This window comes from Barbatula barbatula, assembly GCF_947034865.1.
Source record: "Barbatula barbatula genome assembly, chromosome: 9".
Lineage (NCBI taxonomy): Eukaryota > Metazoa > Chordata > Actinopteri > Cypriniformes > Nemacheilidae > Barbatula > Barbatula barbatula.
In genome coordinates this window covers 755,685-769,271 of record NC_136772.1, presented here as the reverse complement: position 1 = coordinate 769,271, position 13,587 = coordinate 755,685, and the positions used below count along the sequence as shown (strand labels likewise).

The 13,587-nt window shown below is 37.8% G+C and overlaps 1 protein-coding gene across 1 annotated transcript; it reads right to left on the bottom strand.

Moving 5' to 3' along the window:
* Positions 1–1,813: 1,813 nt before the first annotated feature.
* Positions 1,814–5,962, bottom strand: slitrk5b (SLIT and NTRK-like family, member 5b). The gene is made up of 2 exons (XM_079463656.1): positions 5,798–5,962; positions 1,814–4,481 (listed from the first exon to the last, which is right to left on the bottom strand). Exons 1-2 carry the CDS (start codon positions 5,801–5,803, stop codon positions 1,893–1,895), a joined length of 2,595 nt encoding a protein of 864 aa, XP_079319782.1. The 5' UTR covers positions 5,804–5,962; the 3' UTR covers positions 1,814–1,892.
* Positions 5,963–13,587: the final 7,625 nt, after the last annotated feature.

Here is a 13,587-nt window from a genome sequence, read left to right as displayed (position 1 = left end):
ATGTGAGCAAGTAGAAACTTTTGCTTTAGTCTGCAAAAACGTCTCAGTTTGAGAAGAGATGTCAACATTGTTTAAAACTGAGCTCAGATTTGTCTCGTCTGCAATCAAAAGTCAATATTAGTGAAGATCTCGAGATGAACTCAAACATTTCTCATCGCATTCCAGATTATTTCACCTCTTCAGTCTACTTTCATTTTACACCTCCAGAGTCTTCGTGTGTTTCAACAATTACACTCTCACTTGATTCTCTTTTCATTTCTCCCACTTTTAAGAGAAATATCTGAGACATTCAAAGAAAGACTCCATCAAATTTTCAGAGCTATGAAAGAGCAACATCTGATCAAACAAATTTTCCTGCGTTCAGAGTCACAACATGTTTATCTTTCCTGCATTTGCACAAATGAGCTGCAGTACGTGAAATATCTTAATATTGTTTTCGTTTGGCTCAACAGATTTGGTTTCAATCCCGCCCTTGGATTTTAACAAGAATCTCTGTTATTTGAAAATTGAATTCAAGGCCATCTGTTCCATACATACGAGATTCTGTAACACAAAAGCGAGACATGTTTAGCAACACTGCCTTCAGCTCACGCAGAAATGAACTTCAACATGACACAGCGGCAATGCAGTCATGACAGCGACTTTACTAGTTACTGTCAACATTAGCTTTGATTTTTATACAAGTAACAAAAACAAGAAGAAACATTTATCCACTGCAGCGACTGTACTGTTTTTGCATAACAATGTCTTCCGTCCGCCTAAAGCCCTGCATGAAATGGCATCTGCAGAATTTCAAGACCTCTCGTGAAAGAAGGACTGGATTGTTGTTTCCTTTACGAGTCACACATCACAGACCTGATGGAAATTGGAATAGTGAGGGGGCAGGAACTTCATATTTGGCTTATACACTCCATCCCTGTAGTTGTCATCTCCCACCACGCGTTCATGGCGTTTCTCATTAGCTGACGTGGGCGTTCAAATGCCAAAAAACATTTAAAGGGAGTTGACAGTATTGCACAGCGGCTATACATGTTGTGCTTTTACTGCATAAGCATCGTAGAGAAAGGACGTATTAAAAGCATATTCAGATAAAAAAAAAATTCAAATAAAACACTTTCACCCTGTTTTTAACATTGTCCAAAATTTGTTGATATAAATTTGACAAAATATGTCCTCAATATAATTTAAACAGTTGTGCAAAAGTGCAAAGATTTGCCGGACTGATGCATGACATGAACACATCTGTATAATTTATGAAAACCATGGAAATATGTTGACATACACAAATAAGAGTATTAACAAAAAGATTGTCTCTTTTTATAAAAGAAAAAAGCGACATTAGTTCAACTTCGTAATGAAAATTTTGTCACTGTTTGCTCACCCTGTTGTCATTTCTTTCTTCTGCAAAACACAAAAGATATTTAGAAAAATGTTGGTAGCCAATTCACTTCTATTGTATGGACACAATGCACGTCAATGGGCACCAACGGATTTCTGTTACCAACATTTGTGCCCCAGAAGAAAGAGAGCCATGCAGGTTTGAAATGACGAGCGTGCTCGTAACTTATGACAGAATTTTCATTTTGAAGATGAACTATTCCTATAAAGTCAGATGTCATGCTTATATTCTCACAACATGATAAACGACACTGATATAGACAGAACTTTTGAATATATACACCACATCTATGAGAATTTGAGGTGAATCTCACAAAGACGTATTTATTTTACCCCAACGTAAGAGGGAAATAATGACTATTACAATTTTGCTATATTTGGGTGAGAAATTGTCATAAAAATAACGTCCAAAAGTACAAAAATAGACTTTATTTACGCAAAACATGCATTTCTTTGAAACATCAAAATTGAAAGAACATTAGGACACCTGTACTTCAAAGCTGGGTGAAGGTTGTTCTCTTCTCGTGAACCTCCAGGTAGTCGGGTTCAAAATGCAGCTTTGCTTTCAGTTCCCAGTATTCACTTCGCCCGGGCTCTGTGTAGATGCCGGCGGGTGTCGTGCAGTACACCTGCTGTATTCTGCCTGGATTCATGCATTTATGTCGGGCATCAAGGTCTGGCGGGCCGTGTTTGCATGCTAAACCTGCCCCGTAAGATGCCTGCTGGTCCCTGGCTAGAATATCTCTATAAAAGTAGTTGTCATCTAAAAGCGGGGAGTGTCTGTTGAGGGCATCCGGAGTGCCCGCGCTCGCGCTGAACTCTGAGCTTATGGCATTGCTCCTCACCTCTTCATCTGAGCCGGCCGCCAGCGCTCTGAGTTCCTCAAAGTCTCTGTAACTCTTCAATTCATTTCCCTCACCGGGACTGTAGGGGAGGTGTTTGACAACGCTCTCGATCACAGGTGGTGTGTACTCGTACATGTGGCCTGCTGAGGTCCTAGACTTTCCCGCCATCCTATCTTCGTAAATGGCATTAAAGGAGCTGGTGGTGGCGTTAAGCGAAGCCAAGCGTTCAGACTTTTTGCGGCGTTTCATGATGACAGCAAAGAGCCCGGCGGCAACAAAAACCGATAATATAAAAATGAGCAGTAAAGCGAGAATGAGAACTGAGAGAGGCACTGCAGGAGACTGCGTGTCATAATCCAAGGCTGTTTCTAAGGTGATGGTACTGCCAGGAATGTAGTCCTCTGAGGGCGGCTCGTCGGAAGACTCGACGTTTGAGTTTTCTGGGCAGAGATGAGAGGAGCGAAGATGCCGCACATCTTCTCCCGAGAGCATCAGCGGAGATTCGCAGATGACGCTGTTCACCACGGTGCCAGCGCCGAGCTGCTCCAACCAGCTCTTCATGTCCAAAACGAGACATGAGCAATCCCACGGGTTCTCGAACAGATCTATTTGCACAAGCGACGTTAGCTCTTCTAACACCCCGCCAACGGGAAGAGAGCGAAAGTGGTTGCTGCGCAGACTCAGCCGAGCTAGAGTTAAACCATCGAAGATTCCCACTGGTAACGTCTTGAGGAGGTTGTTGTTGAGGAAAAGCAGCTGAAGATTTGGCACTTGATGAAAGGCGTCCGCCGCTATCTCTCGGATGACATTATATTCCAGATACAGAAACTGAAGGCTTTGTAGGCCGTAGAACATATCCTCGGTGAGGTGCTCTAACAGGTTTCCGTTTAGGTAAAGTCTTCTCAGATGTATCAGCTGACCGAACGTTTGGTCATGAATGACGGTTATACGATTGTTGCCCAGGTGAAGCAAATCTAACCCCGTAGATCCGCCGAAGTCCGAACTGCACACAGAAGAGATGTAATTCCCAGTCAGGTACATTTTTTTGGGATTGTATGGTTTGGGGTTGAGATCGGAAATGCTCTCGATCTTCCTCTCTTGACAGTTAACGTTCAAACCCAAATCTGAGATTTGGAGATTGCAGGTGCACGTGCTCGGGCAGTCCAGGGACACTGGAGATTTCGTCTGGTAGGCCAACATCAGCCCGTAGTTCTGCGGTTTGCCGGGGGTCGAGCGTGAAGTGGGTTTGACGCGTAGCTTCCCGGACAAACGGCTGCTTTTCGTCGGTCGTAAGACAGTTGAGGACGCGAAGGCCGCCCTCACCGTCGCGGTTTTGTAAAGGACCTCAGTGCTGTGAGCCGGCTCTGCTCGCATCTCATATTCAGCGATGGCTCTCCGGGGACACAGCTCCTGTTTGGAAATCTCGTCCAGGTCTCGTCCGTGCAGCCGAAAAGGCGTCTCGCACACCACATCTCCTACTAAAGGCGTGTAAGAGATGCTCTCCAGCCAAGCTTTGAGGGCAATGAGTTCGCAAGAGCAATTCCACGGGTTTTCTTCCAGCTGGAGCTCCACGATACGACTCAGGTGTTCCAGGAGGCCGTTGTAGTGAAGCACTTTGAGTTGGTTCCCCCTGAGGTCGAGATGAGTCAAAGGAACTGACTGAAAAACGTTGAACGGCAGAGCAGACAGCAGGTTGTCGTTCAGAATAAAAACCTCCAAATGATGTAATCTGCTCAGGGCTTTGGGTTCAATGTGGCTAATGTAATTGTAGTCCATCTGTAGATACTCCAAACTCTCGAGTCCAAGAAACGTATCGTCATTTATCGCCTCGATTTTATTATTGTTCAGATGCAGTCTCTTTAATCCCTGGAGTCCATTAAACGCCCCGGGTTCGAGCTCCGATATATCGTTGTTTCCTAGATGTAAAATGGTGAGTCCCTCATAACTAACAAAATCATCGAGTGAGATTTTCTTCAGCAGATTCCCAACGAGCAGAAGATGATATGAAGTCAGCTGTAAAGGCGTGACATTCGACAGATTGTTTATTCCTCTGTTTTCACAGCTGGCTGTCAGAATCCCGTCTCTCTCCTCACAAACGCACAGACCTCTACATATATCTCCATAAACATCAAACATCTTAATGAAGCTGAAACACGTTGCAAAAGACGATATGGCCAATATCCACATATGCATGTTTATGACGATGAATGTTTGTCGATGAGAGATGTGTTCTGTTACCTAAAGAGAGACAAAAAACAAACATGTACATTTTAGTTAGAAGACAAAGACACAAATGCACAGGAAGAACAAAGACATATGGTCACATTTTACAATGCTGAACAATTTAATGCAACTAACAATATGCGATCCTGGACAACAAAACCAGTCATATATGAAGCAGGGGAATTTTTTGGGCAAAAACCCATCATATGCTTTTCTTTTATGCCAAAAATCAATATAACATTAAGTAAAGATCGTGTTCCATGAAGATATTTTGTAAGTTTCCTATCGTAAGTATATTAAAACTAAATTTTTGTGAGTAATATGCTATGCTAAGGACCACAACTTTAAAGGTGATTTTCTCAGTATTTAGATGTTTTTGATCCATCATGTTCCAGAGATTTTAATTGTTGTATTTCGGCCAAATATTGTCCGATCTTAACACATCACACATCAATGGAAAGTTTATTTATTCAGCTTTCAGATGATGTAAAAATCTTAAAAGACTGGTTTTGTTGTCCAGGGTCACATATTACAAATTCAGGATGGCAAAATCTTATATTCAAAGAGATAAAAAATCTTTCATTAGCAGCCGAGAATAAAATTCTTTAATGAAAACTAAAACTAAAATATGTGATGATGTTTGACTTTTTTAACCCAGACTACATCATGCACAGGTCAACTGGTGAAAATGTGTCTGTAGAGTGAATTACATGAATATATACAAGCAATATTCATAATATTTTAATGTTTGACCACGCTGGGTCACCACCCGGTGCTCAGTCTGTTGACAAGCACTGAGATCTTATAAAATAAGTATTAAAACATAACTGTAGACTAGTAGGCGAATATTAAATGCATGAAAGATATAAAACGGTGTTGCTTTAACGCAACAGTTCTGGCTCAATAACACATAAATAATCTGAAATATTATGGGACATCATACTGTCACTTACATCTGACTATTACAGACCGATCACATATGACATGACTGAAACAGGCGTGAAAATAAAGTTGAACGACGTTAATCGTCACTTATCTCTCTCTCCACCCCCCCCCCCCCCACACACACACACAAATAGAGAATAAAAACACAATTAACAGTCCTATATTTCATTTTATCATCGACATTGATTTATACAATAGCCTATATAGGCTACTGTCCGTTTTATGTCTATTTACTGTATATGAGTTTCCGACAGTGCTATCACATATCTCTCTCTCTCTCTCTCTCTCTCTTGCTTTCTCATCACTGATAACTGTCAATCATTTAGCAATCGTGAATAAAATCAAGATTATTTACTCAGTAAGTGTTAATGTAAATGTTATCTTACCCGCATGGACCGCAGAGCAAAACGAGAATCTCATCTGGAAAGATTTTATTTTCCAGTTCCGCTTTTGATGCATTTATTGGTTATTCATCGCGTCGTGTCGTGGTCGCAGAGCCAGTGATGATGATGAGGATGATGTTCCGACAGGCGACATTTATCCCTCTGAATACAGTTACAGCGCGAGGACTCGCAGCTACAGCCCACAAATGTGGGAGGAGAGAGAGAGAGAGAGAGATCAGATCTGCCATGTATGCTAATGATGATGATGTTGGTGACGTATAAAATAAAGCTGCATTTTATAAACATGCAACCTGCACCTGCCTCAATGAAAGAGTGAAATGCACACTATACAGCAGCCTAAACGTGCTTTTCTGACAGTCACTGCATTAGATCACAAAACATCACGTGTCGGTTATAGTGATGAGTTTTCAAGCTAAATTTAAAAAAAGCATAAACTTGTGCACAGTAATGTGATGAACTACGTGTGGTTACTCTGCAAGACTGAGTGAACTTGAGGACATAAACCACAAATCACCTTGGCAACGGTTGGGTACCATTCAAATAAAAATGAGAAAGCTCTCACATCAAAGATGGCACTTTTATTTATCTTTACTCTTTGGTTACCTGTTATTGTCTGTTTTGTTTTGAATAGTTATGATGGTTTTGGAAAGCTTTAAAATAAACTGACATACTGCTGATTCATTACACATTGTGTCATAAGAGATGTGCAATAACATGCAAATGTGTAAGGGTAGAAGTGTTCACACCATTGTACACACGATACATCATCACTTTTCTGCATTTGTAATCAGGAGGCATTTCTGTAGTATCTAAACATTATAAATCGCTTTATAAATCATTTCCCACGACATATCTTGGCCGCTGACTTGAAGATAAGATTTGTTAGAGAACAAATCACAACAAAGATGTACAGATATGTCACTTGTGTGGGCTGTATGCTGTATAAATACATGTACTGTATGTTGATGTGCTGCACAGATGTGAAAGACCACATATTTATTTGTTTATTTGTTTGTTTGTACTGTATATTTTTTAGATCCCTAGGCTATCAGGGGTCAGTGCTGCAGAAACATATGCGGTTTGTCACATCTGTGCAGAATAACATCATTCTCTCTCTGTCTCTTTGTCTCTCTCTCTCTCTCTCTCTCTCTCTCTCTCTCTCTCTCTCTCGGGAGGGGTCGGGGGACCACCTGTAGTCATGGTCACATGGCCTGGGCTTTTTCTCGTTCTTGTCTGTGTTTGTTACAACTCTTTAATACAGAACATCAAACTGAACGTCTCTCAGTTTGAAAAATGCCACAGCAGTGAAACCAGATACTGAATCAATCAAAAATGTGGTTATAGTGTAGAAAAATCAGATGTGAAAGATCCAGTCACAAGACAAAGAGCAGAAGTTTTAGAGTCTTTGTATGTAATTTTATTTAAAAAATCTCACAACTCTGTCTTAACATCTTTTAAAACTACACTAATGGCAGGGATAAAGAATCAGAGACAGGATTTTGTAAAGTCAGTCAAAAATCGTAGCTTTAGGATTATAAGGTTCTATCTCATTACTATCTCTATCATTTTCAAGGAAATCAAACAATTTACTTATATTTTTTTGTTAAAACAAGAAATTAGTGTTGTAATAATGTGTTGATGTACAAAATGTAAAATAAAAAAGTTACATTTACATGCTTTTATGATGTATACTACTTTTTTTTATTTATAGTGCAGATGTTAATTTTAGGTATGTATGTGGGTATCAACACAGGAGCCATTAAGTTTCCGTTGGTTCGGACAGAACGCAGATACTGTAATCTGTCCTAGAATTTATTCCACAGCAGGCGGAACCGGTCAAATAACTTTCTAGAGTTGAATGTGGCTGAAATAACATGATAATGTTCACGGTTGTAATTAAGACTGTTGACTATTTGGCCTTTATATTTTATATCACATTATGAAGGTTCATGTAAACATGGGAATAAGGAAACTAGCGCTGGCTAGAGTTGTTTCTATAAAAATACAAATAAAATCCTCAATAAAACAGAAAACAAAACAGAAAAAAACTCTAGTTTGAGCTGCTCTCCTTTACAAGAGTATCACTAAAACATTCATCTATCTTGAGGTTTCTTTTAAACATTGTTTTGTGTCGAACTGCTTCCTCAGATAAATGGTTCTATTTAGAACCGGAAATGGTCACCTGCTTCATATATGGAACCCCAAATGGTTCTTTGAATCCAAGTTAAATGGTTCTTTATAAAACCATTAAAGGTTCTTTATTATTATGAGTTATTCAATTATATCCAATCCAGACAATTCAAATTGTTTATATGTATTCATAAAAGAACTCTTTTAACATCACATCTCTGTACTCTGTGTTAGACAGCAAAACTTTAAATGATTTTACATTTAAAATGTTTAATTACATTCAACCATTTAGTTTTAATCATTTCCATTAAGCATTTTCAATTTTTAATAAACATGCGCATAAGCTTGTTTTTGTACTGCATGTAGATGAACATAAACACATATTTTAAAATTGCATCTCTGTATTAAACAGCTAAACTTCACTTTACAAACCATTAATTATATTCCATTCAACCATTTTGTTTACTCAAAACTGAAAATTCATTCATTCACTCTCTTTTCATTTCAAAACTATATGGCTTTCTTTCTTCAGTGGAACACAATAAATATCTATAAAATTTTTTAAGAACGTTGGTAACTGAACAATGCTGGTAGCCATTCACTTATTTTGGACACCAAACCAATGCAGGTCAAAGGGCACTGTCGTGGTTCAGTTACAAGACTTTTTGGAAATATCTTCTGCTGTGTTCTGGTGAAGTAAGTCATACAGGTTTGAAATGACAAGAGAGGGAGTAAATGATGGCAGAATTTTCATTTTTAGGCTAAACTTGAATAATACTAAAATGATTTCGCATTTTCACTAAAACAATGTATAGGTGCTACAGCGTTTACATTGACAGTGCAGATAATGCAACTTTACACCGGGCAAGGAATAAATATATGATGTAGTTACCTTGTGTGGTTTAATCTGCTGGTCCAATGAGATCAGGGTTTCCTTTGATTCCGTCTTTTGCACTCCTTATGATGTTTGGTGTCATTTTCATTTCGATTATTTGTTTTTAATGCTTATCATTAAATTAAACATTGACAATATGGTACAAAATAATGAAAACTCCTTGTTATACAAAAAGATTAACCAAAAAGGCAAACTATAATGTAGTAGGAAATGTATGTGTTGTGAATGTGTTGTGTAGGTCTATAATTATTGTGTAATCTTTAGTTTACACTTCAGTCACGAAATATGAATTATAGAACCATTCTATTAAAAAAATTCTTTGCCCTCCAAGAGTTCTGCATAGAACCTTTTTTTAATAAAAGTGCCAAGATGTTTCTATATAGAACCTAAAGGAACCTTTTTTTAGCATGTGAGGAGTCCTGTCACATGACAATAAAAGATGATCGTGATTGGTCCTCTTGTGTGCATTCAAGGTGCTGATTGGCTCTCATAGAACTTAATTATAATTAGATTTTGTAGATAGCACTTTTTTCTTAAAAGAAGTCCCAAAACCTACACATTTACATTACAACAAACATGTAAATAAATTGGCACAGAATAAGAATATGTGAATAACTCAAATTTAACAAAAATGTCAGATTGAACCTTAGAATAGTAATGCAACGAATTATACACCTCATATGGGTGCCTGTTGTTTTTGAGCGTATGATACATATTTCTGTTTATTTTCATATTTCATTTAATCTGTTAAATATTGTAAAGCAAGACAAATAGACCTTTTACATGTAATACGCATTTGTCTCTAAAGCAAATAGGAATATCTTGACCAGTCATTTAGACATTTTGAACACTTCAGAGAATGATGTTTTCTCGCTGCCCCTCACAAACAATGATTGAAAGTGAGAGCTGAATCATACATGTTTGATATTAAGTTCAAAGCCACTAAACATTCAAATGAATTCCTCTTCAGGAGCAATAAATGAAGAAGCGAAAATGATCTGACAATGGCCTCTGGGCTTGTTTGTCAAAGTGCATATTGTTAAATAAAAGGTCAGCGATGTGTAACTTGACAATGTGTCTAATGAATGGTGAAAGAGGGGAAACAGCTGTTAATAATGTTTTTTTATATAAATAGCAAATCTCTTCGCTCTGAATCGGTCACTTTATTTCACACTATAAACTTAACAAGTAGGCCATTTCATTTTTTTAATAACTAAAGCTATCGCTTAACAGTTCAAAGTGCACAACTCAATATGCAGATTACAAGAAGGCCTGTGAGAAAACAAGGACTGCTTTATTTTAAGAAAAAGATGCTCCTAATCGGCTTTCACAACGCATACTTTTGACATAAATCCTGCCTATCCAGAAATGTTGACTATGTGTTTCTTTTGCCACAAATTGGGTCATGCCTGCAAACACAATGAGACGCACAGCAATGCCTTCACTCGTCTCCTCATCCAGGCGTGTTTATTCCACCGCGCTTTATGAATGAAGGTGCATCAGCGCCCTCTGTCGGTCGGGTTCATAATCACACACACTTCTCTACGATCTGCACACAAGAATAACAAGGTAAGTGACAGCATCCCAACATCCTGACCGACAACGCGTCCATAACACAAACCACGTAGATCAGAAAAGTCTTGTTTGATTGAGCAAACGCCACAAACCAAATCTAGACTGGCGCAACGCATTCACTTTGTTTCGGGTGTGTGAGTGTTTGTGGTTTTGTTACCTCTGCATTGCGTTTGTTGTTGGTAATGCTGTAGAAAATGATACTCCAAGATGATACTCGAGTGTAATTTCGGTGGTAAACTCATGGTGGCAGTGTTTATTCTTTAATCTGAGCGAGATGTTACCCATGTAACCCAGCATTGACTCCTGGTTGGAGAGGATGGATCATATACAGTGAATAAAACAAAGAATATATTACAGAGCAGATACTCTGCATTTCTCTCTTTATCTGTCAGATAGTAGATGTTTGTGTAATTCCCTAAATAAACCAGGTGTTTGTTATGGTGTTAGGGGTTTACCATCGGTAAATCAGAAGTTTCTATTTAGGCCTATTTGGTCTTCTGTGCTCCATCACATGAGAATAAGATGCAATGCACATTGGCCCTTTTAACACACCAATACTGCTAAATTAATTCTGGTAAATTTAAGGTAAATGCACATTCACACGGGATCCGTTACCTCCAATTTGCTGGGAATTTACCAGTAAAGACTGTCTGAAAGGGGGACATTAAATATTGCTGCTGTCCTTCTTAAAAATCCTGTATCCATATTTCGTGTTTTGTATTTTTTGCCACAAAATCATTATCATTTGGCTCCCTTTATGTCTGTTACTGGGTTTTCCAAATGTTTAACCAATAAAAAGTATTAAAAAGCGCTTTTATTATAGATGAGAACATATTTAAAATGTTAGTGTAGTTTAACATGTAGGTTATCTCTTAATAATTAAGTAAAATTTTATGATTTTTGAAACCATAACAAAACACTGTGAATATATTATTCCAACGTATTTGACCTTCCAGTTACATGCAGCTTTCTATCAAATTAAATAGAAATTAACAGAAGTTTAACATTCTTACGTTAATGTGCATAAATCTAAAACATAACTACACACATTTCAAAGCAGGAAAACTGATGCAGGAATAATTCATTGGTTTACTTTCCTTATAATGCATGATATGGATCAATTGTTTTTAATGAATGAATCTTGTGTTGCTGACACCTGTTAAGATTATAAATAAAACTAACGCTAGTCTTAAGGAATATGTTAAAGAATAATATAAAATTTTTAGGCAAACTATGTTAATACAAACTTCAGATCCATCCAGTGTTTCTGCCGAAATCCCTTTAGTGCTGTTTTTGATTGACATCTATTGCAAACTGATCGTGACACAGATCGTTCATTCAAAAACTTTACATTTCACACCTGCACAGGTTTCTTTTCAATAAAATATATTTCTAGACGAGCTGAAAAAGTAACTTTGTATTTTGTATCTAGGCTGAAGTCTCAATGTCTAATTTCAGTTTTGCAAAGTGGTTTAAACTGTAAATCTGTTGTTAATTTATCTTCCCGCCCTCTTTTCTGAGCTTTGGAAAACACGGAGAGAGAATACAAGAAGCCATTTCACATTGTATTGATCTTTTTGTGTAGTTGCCCTTCATATCCAATTGGAAATCTGTCATATCCTATCAGCTATGAGCAATTACTAACAAAGGCTTCACGGGGCATTTCTATTGGTATTTGCTGAAGTGAAAATATCCCTTTAGGCCAAAGTGAGTTTTTTTCTTTTTTTGTCCATATTTCTTGTGGAATTCACAATGCAGAACAAAAGAGCTGATAAGATTAATGTTTATTGCAGTAGGCTTTCCTCATCTAGAATTACACACAGCATCCTTATAAAAGTGTAATGCTGAATGATTTGTGTATGGATATCCTAATGTGAATAGTCAGTTTATGCCTTTTTATGGGTATCTAGGGGAATTTTGTACGAACAGGACTGTAAACCCAAATAAGATCCAAACACATTATTTACAGTGTAGAGACATTTGGACTCATTTTTTAAAGGGACAGTTACCCAAAAATGCCATGTCCAACCTGTATAAATTGTATAAGTAAGAACACAAAAGAAGATATTTTGAGGAATGTTGTTAACTTTGAACTCCGTTGACTTTCATTGAATGGACCAATGATGACTAGAACTATTAGTCAGTATTTGTATGAGTTCACGTTGTTTAGTCAAATAGATGTCATGTGATGGTGTGGCATGTCTGTTTCTCTGACAGCATCTGAAGGATTTACCCATTGTTATCTGTGTAGCCGGTTTCACTACGCTCATGTTTTCAGAGCATCTTCATTGAAAACAACGCTGTAAGTGTTTTGGAGTCCCTGTTGATCAGTTTAGTAAAACTGTAATAGTTTTGTCTTTAGGCTGAGCGAGATTCTGTGGCCGGGTTATAAATCTCAATATGATATTAGTCGTGGGTGAAGAAGGCTTAAATTCTCAAGATGCCTGCATAATCTCTATATAATCTGGCACAGCAAGCTCTTTAATGCCACTAATACGCCTAATTGTGGGCCTTTCTACGCCTCTTTCTGAACATGTTGTAGAGACATGACTGCTGCACTACAGCTAATCCAGAAAGCACCATATGTTCACAGCTCTTAATGCCGGATTTGAGGATTTAACACACATATGTGTGTATGCATTGTCTGATCATTCTTAGTCCAGTCGTGAGGCAAGATCTTCCCAAACATCATCTGACATACATGTAAAATCAGAAAGATGCCTACTGTAGTGACAAAAAGCCAATATTGGGAAGTTAATATGTTTTAACCTTTTAGTCAAATATAAAATATTAAACACATCTTTTAAAATATATGTATGAATGTTGAGTAGTTGTGATTGGAGTGTACTGAAGCTCAGCTTGGCACAACACAAATCGTAATGAGTCGAGAGCCAAAAGAATGAAATAACTAAAACTATCTGCTCGATGTTTGCTTCATTTCCTCTGTGCTTTGTGTTTTTTTGGATTATTTTGTATTTAATTAGTAAACCCCTTATTCCCTGTAGTCTTTCTGGCAATGTAAAGTTGTATTTTCACCATTTTGTACCAGACTCCTCATATTTTGATGGATAATTATTAGTTTAATCATTGTAGAAATATGGCCTTCGGACATCACTTTTTGGACACTACTGTATGGGTTATTGCTTTAGGGGGTTTGGCATTATTCTGTATT